This window comes from Hippopotamus amphibius, chromosome X (genome assembly GCF_030028045.1).
Source record: "Hippopotamus amphibius kiboko isolate mHipAmp2 chromosome X, mHipAmp2.hap2, whole genome shotgun sequence".
Classification (NCBI taxonomy): Eukaryota; Metazoa; Chordata; class Mammalia; order Artiodactyla; family Hippopotamidae; genus Hippopotamus; species Hippopotamus amphibius.
In genome coordinates this window covers 97,264,871-97,284,333 of record NC_080203.1, presented here as the reverse complement: position 1 = coordinate 97,284,333, position 19,463 = coordinate 97,264,871, and the positions used below count along the sequence as shown (strand labels likewise).

At 37.6% G+C, this 19,463-nt stretch overlaps 1 protein-coding gene across 1 annotated transcript in view; it reads right to left on the bottom strand.

The window, feature by feature from the left end:
* The window catches only part of EFHC2 (EF-hand domain containing 2), a 190,195-nt gene extending 174,068 nt beyond the window's left edge, over positions 1-16,127 (bottom strand). The window contains exon 1 of the mRNA XM_057717317.1: positions 16,057-16,127. Coding sequence (XP_057573300.1) covers positions 16,057-16,098 — 42 coding nt within the window. The 5' untranslated portion in view covers positions 16,099-16,127. The remainder of the gene's footprint in view (positions 1-16,056) is intronic.
* Positions 16,128-19,463: the final 3,336 nt, after the last annotated feature.

The window sequence follows — 19,463 nt, the reverse complement described above, 5'->3', positions numbered from 1 at the left end:
ATGCAGCTAAAGGAGTGTTGTGAGGGAAATTTATGACACTAAATAATTATATTAGAAATGAGGAAAGATCTCAAACCAACAACCTAAGTTGCTACTTCAAGAAATTAGAAAAAGATGAGTAAAATAAACTAAAAGCAAACATAAATAAGAAATAACAAAAATCAGAGCAGAAATCAATGAAATTGATGAAAACAGGAAAACAACAGAGAAAATCAAATACAAAGCTTGTTCTTCAAAACTCAATCAAGATGAAATAATCTGAATAGTCCTATAACCTTTAAAGAACCTGGGTTTTTAACTAAAAGCCAAAAAGAAACTCCTATGCCCAGCTGGAGAATTTCACCAAATATTTAAACAACAATTAACACCAATTTTCTGCAATCTCTTCCACAAAATAAATAGAGGAAGGAACTCTTCCCACTTTATTTCATTAGGTCACTATTATCTTAGTACCAAAACCAGATAACACAGTTCAGTCAAAGAAAACTACAGACTAGTATCTCTCACGAACATAGATGCAAAAATCCTCCACCAAAAAACTAGCAAATTGAGTCCAGCTATGTGTAAAAAGAATTATATACTATGACCAAAGGGGATTTATTACACAAGGCTGGATCAACATTCAAAAAGCAATCAACGTAATCCACCGTATCAACAAGAAGAAAATTCAAATGATCATGTCAATTGATACAGGTGAACACATTTGACAAAATCCAATATCCATTCAAGATTTTTTTTTAAAAAACTCTCTCAGCAAGTTAGGAATAGAGGGGAATTACTTGATAATGAGCATCTACAAAAAACCTACAGCTCACATCATACTTAATGGTAAAAGAACTAAAACTAAAGAACTAAAACTAAATGTTCTTCCCCTAAGATCAGGAAAGAGGCAAAAATATATGCTCTCATCACTCTTATTCAACATATTACTAGAAGTTCTACCCATTGCAATAGGCAAGAAAAACAAGTAAAAGGGATACTGATTGGAATGAAAGAAATATAACTGTCTCTATGTGTAGGTGACAAGATTGTCTATATTAAAAAAAAAAATCCCACAGAATTTTCCCCAGAAATTCCTAAAAGTAATACTGAGTTCATCAGGGCCATAAGATACAAGATCAACATAAAAAAATCAATCACAAATATACAAGCAGCTCATGAAGCTTAATACCAAAAAAGCAAATAACCCAATCCACAAATGGGTGGAAGACCTAAATAGACATTTCTCCAAAGAAGGCATGCAGATGGCTAACAAACACATGAAAAGATGCTCAACATCACCAATTATTAGAGAAATGCAAATCAAAACCACAATGACGCATCACCTCACACCAGTCAGAATGGCCATCATCAAAAAACCTAGAAACAATAAATGCTGGAGAGGGTGTGGAGAAAAGGGAACCCTCCTGCACTGTTGGTGGCAATGTAAATTGGTACAGCCACTACACAAAACAGTATGGAGGTTCCTTAAAAAACTAAAAGTAGAACTACCATATGACTCAGTAATCCCACTCCTGGGCATATACACTAAGAAAAACATAATCCAAAAAGAAACATGTACCACAATGTTCACTGCAGCACTATTTACAATAGCCAGGACATGGAAGCAACCTAATTGCCCATCAACAGATGAGTGGACAAAGAAGATGTGGCACATATATACAATGGAATATTACTCAGCAATGAAAAGGAATGAAATTGAGTTATTTGTAGTGAGGTGGATGGACCTAGAGTCTGTCATACAGAGCAAAGTAAGCCAGAAAGAGAAAAACAAATACCATATGCTAACTCATATATATGGAATCTAAAAAAATGTTCCTGATGAACCCAGTGACAAGGCAAAAATGAATAAAGATGCAGATGTAGAGAACGGACTTGAGGACATGGGGTGGGGGGTAAGGGGAAGCTGGGACAAAGTGAGAGAGTAGCATTGACATATATACACTACCAACTGTAAAATAGCTAGCTAGTGGGAAGCTGTTGCATAACACAGGGAGATCAACTCCATGATGGGTGATGACTTAGAGGGCTGGGATAGGGAGGGTGGGAGGGAGCGTGGGAGGGAGGGGATATGGGGATATATGTATAAATACAGCTGATTCACTTTGTTGTCCAGCAAAAACTGGCACAACAGTGTAAAGCAATTATATTCCAATAAAGAGCTTAAAAATACAATCAAATACAATTATCTGAAAAAAAAAATCAATCACACTTCTACATACTAACAATGAATGCAGGAAACTGAAATTTAAAACATAATATCATTTGCAATCACTCCAAAGAAAGCAAAATACAGACCATGTACAGAATCTGTAAGCTGAAAATTACAAAGTGCTGACGAAAATAATCAAAGATGATCTAAAGATATGGAGAGACATATCATGTACATGAATTGGAAGTCTCGACATGGTAAAGATGCCAATGCTCCATGAATCGATTCAAGTTTAATACAATTCGTACCAAAATTCCAGCAAAGTTATTTGTAGACATAGATGAACTTATTCTAAAATTCATATGGAAAGGTGCAGGCTCTAGACAGAAAAGAATCTTGACAAAGAAAAATAAAGTGGGAAAAATCACTATACCTGATATTAAGGTTTACTATATTACTACAGTAATAAAAACAGTGTGGCCTTGGCAGATGGATAGACATAGATCAATGGAACAGAATAGAGAACACGGAAAGAAACCCACGCAACTATGCTCAAATGATTTTTTACAAAGATGTGAAAGCAACTGAATGGAGGGAAGGAAGACAGACTTTTCAACAAGTGGTGCTGGAGTAATTGAGCATCCATAGGCAAAAATCAAACGAATCCTGACCTAAATCTCAAAATTAACTCAAAACAGGTCACAGACTCGAACAGAAAGTATAAAACTACGGAAATTTTAGGAAAAAATGTAGGAAAAAGTCTCCAGGATCCAGGGCTGAGCAGAGACTCAGTATCAAAGCATGATCCATAAAAGGAAAAAAATTGATAAGTTGGAGCTCATCAAAATTTGAAATTTCTTTTGCTCTGCAAAAGACAGTTAACAGGACAAAATGACAAGCTACAGATTGGGAGAAAGTATGTGCAAACCACATCTTAGACAAAAGGCTAGTATCTAGAATGTATAAAGAATTCTCAAAACTCAACAGTTAAAAAAACAATCCAATTAGAAACAGGCAAAAGATATAAAAAGACATTTCACCAAGGTGGATATACAGATGGCAAATAAGCACATGAAAAGATATTCAACTCATTAGCCATCAGAGAAATGACACCTAAACCCATAATGAGGTATCATTACACACCTATCAGACAGCTAAAATGAAAAAATAGTGACAACACTAAGTGCTGACTAGGATGCAAAGAAACTAGATCGTTCATACACTGCTGCTGGAACTGTAAAATGGTACAGCTTGGTAGAACTCTCAGAAACAGTTTGGTAGTTTTTTTATAAAACTAAACATGCAATTATCATAAGATCCAGCTATTGCACTCTTGGGCATTTATCCCAGAAAATAAAAACACATGTCCACACCAAAACCTGTACGTGCATGTTTGTAGCAGCTTTATTCTTAACAACCAAAAGCTGGAAATAGCCCAGATATCCTTCAACAGGTAAATGTTCTCAAAGAAACTGTGGTACATACACAGGATACTACTCAGCAATAAAAATGAATGAAAAATTGATACACGCAACTACCTGGATAAATCGCCAGAGAATTATGCCAAGTGGGAACAAAAAAAATCCCAAGAGGTACATACTTTATGATTCCATTTATCTAATATTTTCAAAGTAATAAAATTTTAGAAATAGAGAACAGAAGTTAGGGATGTTGTGAGGAACAGCAGGAGGGGAGGGGGCAGGGCGGGGGGAGTGCAGAGGTTGATGGGAAGGAGGTAAGTGCAGTTATAAAAGGGCAACAGGAGGGATCCTTGTGATAATGGGACTGTTCCGTATCTTCGCTGGCATGGTGGTCACAGTAACCTACGCATGTGATGAACTGTATAGACAAAAGGCACACATGCAAATGAGTGCAAGTAAAACTGGGAAAATCTGAATAAGATCGGTAGATTATATTAACGTTAATATCCTGGTTGCGCTATTATACTACAGTTTTGCAATGTTACCAATGGGAAACTGGGTAAAGGGTACACAGGATCTGTGTGTTATTTCTTATAGCTGCATATAAATGTACAATTATCTCCATAAAAATTTCAATTAACAATAAAAGGAAAGAGAGGGTTTATTTTCCTCAGTAACTAGCAGAGGTTCTACCCAGGTGCCTTTTCTAAGGTATTAAATATGAACATGAATACAGATGAGCAATGAATGACTGAAGTCTCACAGAAATGAGATGGAAAATAGTCCTATACATGACAAAACAAACATCTCTGTTTCAATTACCAAACACAAGTGAAGAAGAAAAGGTGGTCAGCTGGGTGCTTTGCGATGACCTAGAGGGGTGGGATAGGGAGGGTGGGAGGGAGGCTCAAGAGGGAGGGGATATGGGGATATACGTATACATATAGCTGATTCACTGTTGTACAGCAGAAACTAACACAACACTGTAAAGCAATTATACTCCAATAAAGATGTATAAATAAACAAATAAATAAATTCAAAAAAAAAAGAAAGAAAGAAAGAAAAGGTGGCCTAAATTAATCATTAAGCCATGTGAACTGACCTGATCGCCCCCAAAACTCTAGGAGTTTGTAACCATTCCCTTCTTTGGGATGCCAAAACACACAGTTATGAAAGCAAAGAATTTGTTTGGCTTTCAACTGACCAAGCTTGTCACTTTGTCACAGCGGAGTTCCCAGGTCAAATTCAGGCATCCTGCGGCCTCGTTAATGAGGGAATGCCTACCTCTCCCTTCTTTTTGCTTTGGGGAACCAACCCCCCCCCCCCACACACACACACACACAGCTGGCTCTGCCCTTTCTACAACTGTAGGAACAGGATAAACTCCTCAGGAAACGACCCAAGAAATCCCTTTACATTTGCACTAGGAGACTGGTCTCCTAAAGGGTCCTGTCTGATGAATGCTCAGAGAAAAATCTGAAGCCTCCAGAAAAAGCCAAACTGGATGCCAACAAGGAAAAGAGAAGCGTCCCACTGCATGGCACAGTAGGCCACGGAGAGGTTTTAAGTCACAACTTGCATGGTGACATCTTCATGCTGTCCTGGCTGCTTTGTATAAGCTACACATCCTGAGAGGCTTATCGCCTATTTAAGCCACAGAAGCAAATGCCTTTCTTCCTCCTTTATGTTCACTCTTGCTAAAATAAGAAATATTTTTTCCCACAGCGGCAGTGGAAGACACTAGCGAGAAGCATTCCAGAGATGATTCTCCCAAACTGTGTCTATCCCTGCTAGTTTTTAGGCATGGCTGCTACAAGTAGACAGGGCAATCGACAGGCACCTATTGACGGTCTGCCCTGGGTAAGGAAGGGCAACCGAAGGGCGTCAATCAGTTTCTCAGTCCGCTGAGGAATGTTACCACCACACATAAAGTATGCAAAACACGGCACAGCCAATAAGGCAGTCAATGTGTGGTCTGTACCATATGAGTGTTCAGGGTTATGGAGCCAGAGACATGGCTCCTGCTGAGATGATCAGGGAAGACTTTAATGAGGAGGGGAGATGAGAGCCAGATTTTGAGGGAAGACTAGCATCTGGATGGGAAGAGGAAGAGGTACGAGAATGTTGTTGGGGAAGGGGGCAAGTAAACTAACAGTTGAGTGGAAAAGTCCAAAATATATTCAAAGGACAGACGGTGAGCTTACTGGTTTAACTGGAGTGTTAGGTTTGTCTTCCATTAAGAAAAAGAAGATTATTAAGAAAGAATGGTACTGTTTGAATTTTCACAATGATAATATGCTCATGTTACTTGTATAATTAAAAAACACAAAAAACATTTAAAGAAAGGGATGCTAAGGCTGAGGAGAGCATCTAGACTCACAGGTATTGAGTCTGTGGCTGGTGTGACAAACAGTTTCCTGGCTCCCAACAGCTATTATTTGCTTCCTTTTCTCTTTTCCAGCTCCAAAAATAGATGGTGAAAAATCAAGTCCCCAGTGTCCCTTGTAGCAAAGGACTGCCATGTGACTCAAGTTTAGCCAATAAGATGTAAGGTAGAAACCTACTGGGGAACTGGGAAACATTTTGTTTTCTGATAAAAGAGCCTTCCCCCACCCCTCCTTCCTGCTTGTCTTGAACATGGTTGTAAGAAGTTGTGATGTCTGGAACTGAGGCAACCATCTTGCAACCATGAGGTCACAAGCCTAAGAAAGAAAAAGCCAACACTCCGAAGATGGCAAAATGGAGAGAGAAAAAGAATCTGAGTCCTTTATAACATTCATCATCCACTGTCTAAGCCTGAAACTGCCACACCTCTAGAGTTCTTATGATATGAGATAATTAATTTAGCTTAAGCCACTGTTACTCAGGTATTCTGTTACTTACAGGCAAAAGTATCCTAAGTGACACAGCTATAAAGTTCAGGACATAATACAAAAATGACTAAAGTTAGGTGTTTGACCCCTGAATAGGCAAAATGACTCTAAGTTTTGAAATGCAAATTAACATTTAGGAATAGCAATGGAGTTTTATGTCATTTCCAAAGTTACGAATAGCAGCTTCAAGAAGTGGTCCAGTCTGAAATCATCTGATTTCAAGGACATTTCAATAGTTACCAGGAATGAGTAACAGAAAACTAAATCAAAACCATCCTGTGATCTGGCACAGTAAACACCTATCATTTGTCCAGCAATTCCCCACCACCAACTCCTTTCTTTGGCTATTTATTTTTTTTAACAGTTTCACTGAGGTATAATTTATATATCATATGGTAGTTCTATTTTTAGTTTGTTTTTTTTTTTTGAGGAACCTCCATACTGTTCTCCATAGTGGCTGCACCAATTTATATTCCCACCAAGAGTGTACAAGGGTTCCCTTTTCTCCATATCCTTGCCAACATTTGTTACTTGTGTTCTTTTTGATGATAGCCATTCTGAGAGGTGTGAGGTGATATCTCACTGTAGTTTTGATTTGCATTTCTCTGATTATTAGCAATGTTGAGCACATTTTCCATGTGCCTGTTGGCCATCTGTATGTCTTCTTTGGAAAAATGTCTATTTAGGTCTTCTGCCCATTTTTAAACTGCGTTATTTTTTTGATATTGAGTTATATGAGCTGTTCATATATTTTGGATATTAGTCCCTTAACTGGGTATATATCCAAAGAAAATGAAAACACTAATTCAAAAAGATACATGCACCCTAATATTCATAGCAGCATTACTTACAACAGCCAAGATGTGGAAGCAACCTATCTATTATAAAGTTCAATCATTTAAATTTAAATATACAATTCAAAGGAGTGTACTATAATTACAAAGTTGGGCAACTGTCACTATAATCTAATTTCAGAACACTTTCATCGTCCCCAAAAGAAACCCCATACCTATTAGCAGTCACTCCCCATTTCCTCCCGTCCCCTACACAGGTCTAGGCAACCATTAATCTTTCTGTCACCATAGATTTGCCTATTCTGTACATTTCACATAAATGGGATCATACAATATGTAGTCTTTTGCATATCCCTTGTGTTATAATGTTTTTGAGGTTCATCTATGTTGTGGCATGTATTAGTATTTCATTCCTTGTTATGGCTAAATAATACTCCATTGTATTGATATACCACATTCTGTTTATCCATTCACCAGCTGATGGACATTTGGGTTGTTTCTACTTTTTGGCTATTATGAATAATGTTGTTATAAACATTCATGTACACATTTTTTGTGGATATATGTTTTCTTTTCTCTTGGGTATATACCTAGGAGTGCTACAATTATATAGTACGTCATATAGTAACTCTGTTTAAACTTTTGTAGAACTGCAGACTTTTCCACAGCAGCAGCACTATTTTACATTCCTACCAGCAATATAAGAGGGTTTCAATTACTACACATCCTTGTCAACACTTGGTATTGTCTTTTTTGTTATGGCCATTCTAGTGAGTGTGAAGTAATATCTCACTGTGGTTTTAATTTCCATCTCTCTAATGACTAATGATGTTGAACATCTTTTCATGTGTTTATTGGCTATTCTACTTTCTTTGGAGTAATGTCTACTCAGATCTTTTGCCCAGTTTTAACTGGATTGTCTCTTTATTGTTGAGTTTTTAGAGTTCTTTATATATACTGGATATAAATCCTTCATCATATATATGATTTGCAACTATTTTCTCCCCATAAAATACTGTAGTTGCCTTTTCAGTTTTTTGATGTCTTCTTCTGAAGCACAACTTTGGCTATTTATTTCAGCATTATTTATAATAGCAAAAGACTGGAAATAACACAACTATACATCAAAAGGGGATGAGTTAAACAAACTATGGTATGGCCACACCGTGGAGTACTAGGCAGCTACAAATGGAATACACATTCCAATGGAATGAGTATAGCTCTGTATACAACTATTAAGAAATCTCCAAGATACACCTGTTAAAAGGAAAAGTGGAAGGCGCAAGAGAATACATAGAGTATGCTACCGTTTATTTAACGAGGCCATATAAACCTAGTTAAGAATTTGCTATTTTAAAAAACAGAAACAAAAAGGAAGGATAACCTAAGCTAAACACTGTTTTTAATCTCACTTTTAGAGGGAGGGAGGGAGGGAACAAGACTGAAGGGACAGGGAGAAAAGCTAGGACTTGTCTGAATGCACCTCACTTTGTAAATCTGACTTTGAAGCCACAGAAATGTTTTACTTTCACATCATAATAAAACAAAAACTTTTAAGTAAAAAATCAAAAGCAAAATGCAACAATCAGCCTGACTGGGTATCAAGTTGGTAACTTAATCATCCTTAAATGAAATTAAAACCCAATAACTTGACCATACATTCCTAGGGGGATACATCCTACAAATAATAAGAACTACAAAGAAATCAAACTATTTTCAAAACTCAAATTGTTAATAATAATGTTATTAGTAATCCAAAAATAGTATATGGATACATACTTTTATTTATGGTAGGATAAAGCAAATAATAATGCTAATGTCCTTGTGAATCAAGGTTTTCAATGTAAGTAAAAGATAAGTAAAGAATCAAAGAAAAATAAAAATCCTATAATCCTTACTTAGCATTTTAAATATGTTTGGATTCATGTGGTATTTTATCTTTAAAAATGTAAACATGTTTTCATTTAAGAGAATGAAAAGTCAAGCCAGAGACTGGGAGAAAATATTTGTAAACCACACATCCAACAACTGATTTGTATTGGAATATGTAAAGAACTCAAAACTCAACAGAAAGGAACAACCCAATTAAAGATGGGCAAAAGACACGAACAGACATTTCACCAAAGAGGATATATGGATGGCAAATAAGCACAGGAAAGGGTATTCAACATCATTCCTAAGCCATTAGGGGAATAAAAGTTTAAATCAAGATGAGTTACCACTATACACCTATGAGATTGGCTAGAATCCAAAACACTGCCAATGCCAAGTGCTCTCAAGAATTCGTAATAACAGGAACTCTCATTTGGCCCTGGTGGGAATGCAAAATGGTACAGCCATGTTGGAAGACGGTTCAGCAATTTCTTATAAAATTAAACATACACCTATGGCCAGTTGCAAATTTACATGAAAATCAAGTATCTACCATTCATAGGAAAGCAGTGAGCATTTTGCTGCAGTTTTCAACTTCTCACATATATAAGCAAAGCTTTCCTTGTTTAACAAGTATCAAGAGAAAGGTGAGAAATCATCTCATTTCAGTTGAAAATGAAATCTGTGGGTGCTTATCTCAAATCTGACTCGGAATTGCGTGTCTATGTAGCAAAATACAAGCATCAGTTTCACACTGAAGAGCTCATTTTTATTCTTTACTTTTAGTTTTGAAAAAATCATATTCTTATATATATAGGTCTACAAGGAGATCAAGATTATAATGATTGTATATTTGAGCCTGTATATTTGAGCCTGATCATGTCAGGTCTCACATAAAATTGTATCTTAGGCTGTATTTTTATTCATATTGCTTTGTCAATATGATTTTAGTAGCTTTGCTTATTTAACACTGCCTATATTTTCAGGCTGTAAACAGCATTAATTAAAATGAATTTAGAACCTTAATTTAAATTAAATCAGCTGAACCCACTTTTTGAAAAAGTAAATCCCACCTGGGATTAAAAGTTATTTAACAGAAATGTAAGCTACCTCGCGAATTTTTTTAATGTATGAAAAGGAAAGAAAGGAAAGCTAAGCTTAACTACCTGTTTGTTTCTTAAGAAAACCTGGCTAAAAGTCATTTTTAGTTTTAAATAAGGGAGAAAACTACTCTTGCTCATATCATATACCACATTTCACACCTTACAGTACCCTCTATAGTAGAAACTATGAGAGGAATTTTAGGCCTACTTGGGTAAGAAAAAAAGAGGCGAAATCGAGTAGGAAATTTTACAATACAATAAAAAAAAAAAAAGCCTGACATTTCCCCTAGTACACTCCCACTTGTATTAGAGCTAACATCCTTTATGGGAAAAGGAAACCACAGAGTAGATGAATTAATTGGTTGAAATCAATAAATCTACAGAAAACTATTACTCTTTACTCAAAAGACACAATTATTATTGGATCATTGTATCTACAACTCATGGATCATGCTAACATACCACGGGCTATAGAAATCATTTTTATGTAGGAGTTCCCCAAGACTTGAAAATCATTTCAAAGGTTCCTCCGGGGTAAAAAGATTGTGGGGTGATGAAAATGTCTCCAAACTAGTTAGACAGAGGTGACAGTTGCAAAACACTGTGAATGTACTAAATGCCACTGAATTGTTCACTATGAAATGGTTAATGGCTTATTTTATGTCGTGTGAATTTTACCTTAATAAAGAACAACAACACACACAAAAAAAAAAACTGAGAAAGGCTGACTAGGATCAGTTGAGACTTCCTGAAGGGTAAGAGGCTAGATTTGGCCTTGAAGGATGCTGAAGATCAGAATTTAAATCAGCAGCAAGACCTGGTGGAGATGGTTCTAATGAGTGTTTTTCAAACGCTGACTACAGCCACAATAACAAATAGATTTTAGTGCAACCCAGTTCACGTACATACGTGACAGAAATAAACGTTCATGAAACAATACTTACTCTTCCCAAGCGTAATATGCTGATTTTTTTTATTCTATTCTGTTTAATTTTTTCTTTTTCTTTTTTTGAAATCCTGGTCATGATTCATTAAATTGATCTCACGAAATGAGTGACAAACTCTAATGGCCTGGGGTCTCAGGTTAAGGGGTTTGGACCTGATGCAGGTTATTTTAAGGCCATGGAATTGACCACTAAGAGCATAGCCAGGAATCTGTAGGCAGAATTTTAGGCTGGCAAACCCTCTACCTTGTGAATAAAGTGATTGTTTTACGATTAGATTTGTCATTGAGCTAAATTTAAATGGACTCAGCTAACACCACATGAGGAAATCAATACGTGTACTATGTATTACTCAGAGCTTCTCTCTCTCAGTTGTTTATCATTTAAATTGCTGGGAAATTTCCCAGAGAGTGATTTTTCCTGTATTAATATGTAGGCTTATATTAATCAATACAAAAATAAATTTCAAGGTATTTCTGTAAGAGAGACAGATTCTAAATTTCTGTTTTATTTTACTGCTGTGAATTCAAATAATTTCTTCTTCTTAAGGAAACAGTTGCTTCAGTATAAATTAGAGGCTGGACTATTTACAACAAACCATGCTAAGATGGTGGCGAGGTAGCATCATAAAAAACAGAAAGTGTGCTCCTCGTTATTCATTAGAGGCATTCAGGATCAGCTACACAACCATCTGTCTCAAATGCTGTAGAAAGGATTTTCAGCTTTGGCTGGAAATGTCCCTTTTAACTTTAATATCCCATCATTTTTGACAATATGCCTGAGTTTCTCTTAGCTCAATACAAATCCAGCATGTAAATTCTTGGAAAAAAAAGATACTTCGTGTCTGGAATTGTGATCTTTCCCTAAAGTTTGCAATTAATTCACATCAAAATAATTTTAACGTCATCAGTGATACAAGTGTTTATATTTTAGAAAGCACAATACTTCTTGTATTTCAGAGATAGAAGGAGAGGTTGCACATCACCTAGCTGTAGACAGAAACCAATCTATTGCTCATGACTGACTACCAGCAGCTAATTAAGGCAGGGTGGGGAGCAAGTTCCTTTTTTAATTTCTAAGAAAAAGCCTTAAAAGTTAGTTAGCCTGTGTTATAATTTTAAACCCAAACAGCCAGTAATTATGCTATCTCCAGGAGGCCAAGGTTTTTCTCTCGATAATTTAATTCAGCAGGCAAAGCTCTGTAATAGGCAGGAGGGAGGCAGGGATAAAAAGGCCACATTTGGCTTTACTGACTCTCTGACCATTCTGTGCCAGAGAACATCCAATCTTTTAACTAAGTGCAAGTTTTTAAAAATATCAATTTTTTGGCAACACAAAGCACATTTAGCCTCAAGGCTAGTGTAACAATTTGTTTTTAATGCAACCACCTGCTTTGGGCACATACTAGGATACTCAATATATAAATACTGATTTGTTGAATGACAGCCCAAGGTATCTAATAAGTATACTGTCATTCCCTAGTTCACACACACACACACACACACTCCTATTGGTCTGAGACATGAAGTAAATAAATATATTTTTTAAATACACTCAAGTCTAGAAGCAGACCCACACATATTTTGGACACTTGATTTATGACAAAGGTAGCTTTGCAGAAAAGTGAAGAAAAGGTAGTTATTTCCAAAAATGTGTTAAAGACAACAGGACCTAAATGGAATTGCTTATGCTAAGCCCCACGTCACCAATCTGAAATTTAACTTAGTTACAGTTTCGGCTCTCCCAGAAATAGAATCTTAAACCAGTCAACCATGAATCTCCTGATCAGCATTAGTTAGGTAATCTGCCCGATAAACCCCTGACATCCCCTAAAACGAAAGTAACCTTACAATAACCAATCCTATTTTTTGCCTAGTACAACTTCCCTACAAGAGCTCCTTTCCATCTGCCTGATTCAAGAATCACTGAATAAAGCCAATAAGCTCTTTAAAATTTACTCAATTTTGATCTTTAACAAATGGTTCTAGGTTAACTGAATATCCACATCGGGAAAAATGTAACCTGACCTACCTCTTTTCATACACACACACAAAAATGTATTCTAGTTAAATTATAGATTTAAATGTGAAAGGTAAAAACAACAAAATTTCCAGAAGATGACACAGGAGAATATCATCATAAACTTGGTGTAAGGAACTATTTCTTCAATAGGAAACAAAAAGCACTAACTTAAAGGGAAAATTCTTCATCAACAACAACATTAAGAGTAAAAAAGCCAACCACAAACTAAAAGATATTTACAACACAAATATCTGACATAGGAGTCATATCCAAAATCTATATAGAGCTCCTACAAATCACTAAGAAAAAGGCAGGCAACCCAATAGAAATTAGACAAAAAGCAAATAGACGCCACACAAAAGAGAATATCCAAATGACCAATAAATGTGTGAAATGTGCTCAATTTCATTAGGAATCAGAGAATCGCAGATTAAAACTACAGAGTCACTGTAGTTTTAAATTACACCCACTGATCAAAATAACTAAAACGTAAAAGACTAACAATATCGAGTGTTAGAAAGAATATGGAGCAGCAGGGAACATAAAATGCTGGTGGGAACTTAAATCGGTATAAGCACTGTGACAGCATCTACCAAAGCTGAATGTAAGAATGCCATTTGAAAAATTTTAAAAATATATTTTAAAAATACTTTATTAAAAAAAAGAATACCATTTGACCTGGCAACTGTACTTGTACTGGGAGACATGAACAAGAACAGTCGCAGTTGGGACTTCCCTGGTGGACCAGTGGTTAAGACTCCATGCTTCCTATGCGGGGAGCAGGGGTTCCATCCCTGGTCAGGGAACTAAGATCCCACATGCCTCGTGGCACAGCCAAAATAAATAAATATAAAGATTAAAAAAAGAAAGAAAGACTAGTTACACCAAACTATTCTTAATAACTCCAAACAAACCAAATCTCTATCAAGAGTATAAAGTGTATGCAAATGACACTCACACAGTGGAATACTCTAGAGCAATGAAAACATACAAACTATCTTTACAGACAGCCACATGAACAAATCTCACAATGTTGAGCTAAAAAAAAAAAAAAAAGCCAGTTACCAAAGAATAAAAATTGGACATTTCCACTGATACAAATTTCAAAAGCAAGCCAAACTTAACTATAGTGGTAGCAGCCAGGAGAGTGGTTGCCTTTGGAGAATAAGAGGCATAAAGACCAGAAAGGATCATAGGTAGGGTCGCCATGAAAAATACAAACTACTCAGTTAAATCTGAATTTCAGATAAATAATGAAGAATCTTTTAATATATGTAGGTCCCATGCAATATTTGGGACATGTATTTTTACTTGCTACATCTGGCAACCCTAGTCAAGATTGATGCTTTGGGAGTCCTGGTAATATTTTCTTTCTTAATGTTCCTTCTGTGATCATTCATTGTGCATTTTTCTGTACATGTGTTATACTTCACAATAAAAAAAAACAAAAAAAAAAAGCAAAAGTACACTCAGTACAGCCTTGCAGATTTTAAAATATCTCATCCAACCAGTGTTCTTCCTTCCCACTCTTAATCACTGCATGTGAGAGCCGTGGATCTGAAGTGTTGCTGGGCCCAAAGCTATGGGCTCTCAGTTCAATTTTGATTAAAATTACTTTTACACAGCATGCTTCTTTACTTCTGGAATCTTTTTTCATGCCCTGCCTTTTGGGGGTCTTGCTTAATTTGTGTGACTGGCTTAATCTTACCAAAGGGCAACGTTAGGCTGGAAGGCCAGCCTCTACCCATCAGCCAAGAAATGCACAAACCAGTGGTCAGGAAACAAGTCGAACTGGCCAGCCAACCTGCGGGGTCTGAATGCAGTGGCCTGAAGCTACAAAGAAAACTGGTACTTTAGGGCCAACATCTTCGATACAGACACCGTTTAGAATCCATAAAGTCGAATGCTTCAACCTGCTGCCTGCTTCCTAAACTTACCAGAGGTTTACACAAATACCTTGAGTGGCTCCATCCAGTTCCCTCCCATCAGTGTATTGCTTACCTACTTCCTACAGACACAACTGGAAAATCCAAGGAAAGAGTAATGACCAGTGCAAACAAAAACCTGAATCATTTTTCTGCTATGGTTTAAATAAGATGCTATTTACTAGCAAAAGTTCTTGCATGCTCAGGGTTTTCAATGTTGCATTGTGTTGTTTGGCACTTTCATCTTGTTTTGAAACGAACCGTTCCCAATTCTAAATGAAGACAGACCTCCTCCAAGTTTGGATCCTTCTCTCTATAAAGTTTACGATCAAACCTTAAAGACCAGTGAAACCCTTATCCGCCCTTTATCAGCCCTGAGAGTGCCAGGTTTCTTCACTTTCACAGCAAACTCTTTCGCAAAGGGTATTAAGGATAGTGATTAGGCTCCTGGGCTGTGGAGACCGGCTGCCTGCAGGAAACCCAGCTTCACCACTGAGACTGTGTAGCTCTGGCCAGTGAGTGACTGACTCACCACTCTGTGCCTCAGTTTCCTCCACTGCAAAATGGGAATTAAAAATAGTAGCTAATACAAAGTGCTGTTGGGAACATCTAATGCCGTGTAAAGTGATTAAAACACAGCTCCCGGCAAACCTTCAACGCTCAACGTTGTTTATCATCATTACCATGGGCTACCTTCAAGGGTCCTAACACCTATAAGGACTCTACTTCTGTATCTAATGTAGGAAAAGCACCCAGATGCAGCTGGAGAGAGGAGGAAGGAGAAATACGAGTAAGGGTTCTACCAGCCTACAAACTTTGGTCCAAGCTGCGCCCAATATACAGAAGGCGAAGCAGCGTCAGGAGGCCTCCAGTAGGGGCCGGAGAAGTGGCCACACCTGGACCCCAGACTCCGGCCGGGACCTCTGACCTGGGGCGCCCTCACTACTCACGTTGCGGTTGAAGCTGTTGCAGGGCAGCAGCGGCAGGACCATGGCGTTGACCGTCTGAGGGTCAAGGGTCCGAGAAGAGGGGCCGGCAGGCAGCGGGCACCTTGAGGCCGCGTCGTTTGACCCCCACCCCACGTTACCTAGAGACCGAAGGCGGCGTCACGGAAGGGGGAGAGGCCTCGGCGGACCGGGCACTCGGGGCGGGGCCGGGGCGGGGCTGGGGGAAAGCTCCCCGCGCGCACCTCCCCCCGCCCACCCCACCCACTCAGCCGGGTACCAGTTTCGGAAGGCTTTTTTCTCCACGTGCATTGTGCACACACAAAGGCTGACATCCACACCATTCCCCGCCCCCGCCGCTTGCAGGTTTAACCCTTTGATAGAGCTCAAAGCCTTTCATGTACTGAAGCTCGCTCCTCCGTTTCTTGCACATTTCTTGCCATTTGGTTATGAAATTTAGTTCAAGCACACAAAAAAGTGCAGAAAATAAGATGACACCGGTGTGCTCACAGAAATGTAACACCAGTAAATGTTACACTTACATCTGCTTTAATGTTGTAATTAAAACGTTTCAGATGAATCCAAAGCCATACACCATCCGTCTCCCCCCCACCCCGCCACCCCCGGCCCCCCGCCACCACCCCGAGACCACCACCACGGAGAAATCCCATTCAGCGCTAAGTACCATCCTCAGTCCTTTGTATTTTTTTATATTTGAACTAAACATCTGTAAGATGCTCGTTCCTGGTGCCATCATGGTGGCCAGGGGCGGGGTCAGGTGGCACAGAATGCAGCCTCTGTCACTCTCTCTTGCACCCGAGATGCCCAAGCCAGGAGATCCTCTCCCCACACCTACAGCTAATCCCTCCCTGAGTCCTACTCTAGTGGTTGGACACGCTGGGTATCTCTCAGCCACCACCTCCTCTGTCTCAATCGACACCCCATTATTTCTTGTCTGGTTTTCTTTTAAAACAAAACAACAACCCAAAAAAACCCAACTAATCTTGCCTCCAGAGCCATCCTCTTATATAATTCATGATGCACCTGTTACTCTTCTGCTTCAGTATTCTTCTAGCCTTCACGAGGCAGGCCAACTCCTTAGCCCAGTCAGAGCCTATGTCAGGAGGCGACCACGAACGCCCTCCATCCCTTTATTTGCCCCCCTCCTCTACTCTAGCTCCGAGAAACCACTGGCAGTTTCCAAACCAGGCTCTGCAGTTTCTCTCCTCTGGGATTTTGCAAATGTCACTATCTGCTAGAAACACCCTTCCTTCCTATCTTTCACCTGGGTAACCCCTTCTTATCTTTCAGGACTCCTTTAAGTGTGGAAGAGAGGTGTGGAAGGCTTTGTCATTTCTGGAAAAACTTCCTCCACCTTCTCCACTCCTTCATCTGTATTAGGTGCCCATTCTAATGGTGGCTTTTGTGGTACTGCATTGTAATCATGCTTTTACTTGACTCCCTTCAAATACCCCCAAATTCTTCCAGGGCAGGGACTCTATCTCCTTTTTTCTTCATCAAAAACATACATTATTGTTTTTCTGTGTTTATAAATTTTACACTGTAAATTTCTGCTACATGCTTTTCTCACCTAAGATTTTGTTTTTGAGATTTCTACCTGTTAACACATATAGATCTATTTCATTCATTTTAAACTAATTGTATGATTATACCACGAATCACTGATCCATCTGTTGTCATCTGTTGATATCATCTGTTGATGACGACGAGGTTGTTTCCAATTTTTCACTTAGTTATCAACAATGATGCAAAGAACAACCCTCTCCAGTTTCTTTGGAGATTATCTAGGCTACATACCTAAAGGTGGAATTGTTTACACCTTCAACTGCACTAGATCTCCAGAATCTTTGAACCAATTAAGAAAGTCCCCCTTTCCCTTTCATCCTTTCAACAATAGGTATTATCAAATTGTATGATTTTGAACAATCATCTGAATAAATGTGAAATGGCATGCCATTGTTATTTTAATTTGTTTCTCCCTGATTCCTAGTGCAGTTGGTCATCTTTTCACAGGCTTGTTACCATCTTCTGTGACTTGTCCATTCATATCTTTGCTGATTTTTCTATTTGATCATTTGTAATTTTTACAGTATATTCTGGATAGTAATCTTAGGCATAGCAACTATCTTCTCATCATTTGTGGTTTGTCTTCTCCATTTATAGATTTCTTTATTGTACATGAATATGTCATTTTACTCTACTCAAATAGATCATTCTTTCCCATTATGGTTTGTGCTTTGTATGTGAATTCAAAAAAAAAATCCTATAGAACAAAAGTATTCTCCTACATGTTCTTACAAATATTTTTAAATGTTTCTTTTTTCTTACTTTTTAAATTGAAATAATTTCTAACTAATATAAAAGTTGCAAGAATAGTACAAAGAACTCCTGTTTACCCTTCAACCAGATTCCCCCAATTGTTTTATATTTTACTGTATGTGTTTTATCATTCCCTCGTATATACAATTTTTCCATTTTAGAGTAAGTACCAGACGTTGTGCCCCTTTACCCCTAAATACTACAGTATATATTTCCTAATAACAAGGACATTCTCTTACATAACTGAAATACAATAATCAAAATCAAAAAATTGGTATTAATTGAGTACTGTTTCCTAATCTAAAATATTTAACTCAAATTTTGTCAATTGTTCCAAAAACGTTCCTTTTAGCAAAAAAAAAAAATTAGTTTACAAAATCTGGTCCAGAATCTCATCTAATATCACAAATTAGTTGTCACATCTCTTTATTCTCCTTTGATCTGGAACAGTCCTTCCATCTTTCTTTGTCTTTCCTGACCTTGATATTATTGAAGAGAATAGGCCAGACATTTGGTAGAATGTTCTTCAGTTTAGGTTTGACCAGTGTTTTCTCCTGAGTGGATTACTGGCTTTTTGTTCATGGCATTTTAGCACAAACACCACAGGAGGAATGCTGTGTTCTCATGCATCAAAGGAGCAAGTACATAATTTGTATTTTAACCATCAATGGTGAAGTTAACTTTGATCACTTGGTTAAGGTGGTGCATGCCAAGTTTCTCCACTGTAGTGACTTTTTTTTGCCTTTGTAATTAATAAGAATTCTGTGAGATCATTTGGAACTATGTAAATACCAAGTTCCTCATTAAACTACTAGCATTAATTGATGATTTTGCCCAAATCATTTATTACCACTGTGATTGCCAAAGGATGATTTCTTAACTCCACCGTTCCTTCTACATATATTAGTTGGCATTCTGCTACAAAGAAGAACTTTTCTTTCTCTCCATTTATTTATTCATTCATTTACATCAGAATGGTCTACAGACTCTTGTTTTATTCAGTGTATTATACTCTGTTACTATTATTATTTATTTTGATGTTAAGATTGTCCTACATTTGGTTAGTGGGAGTC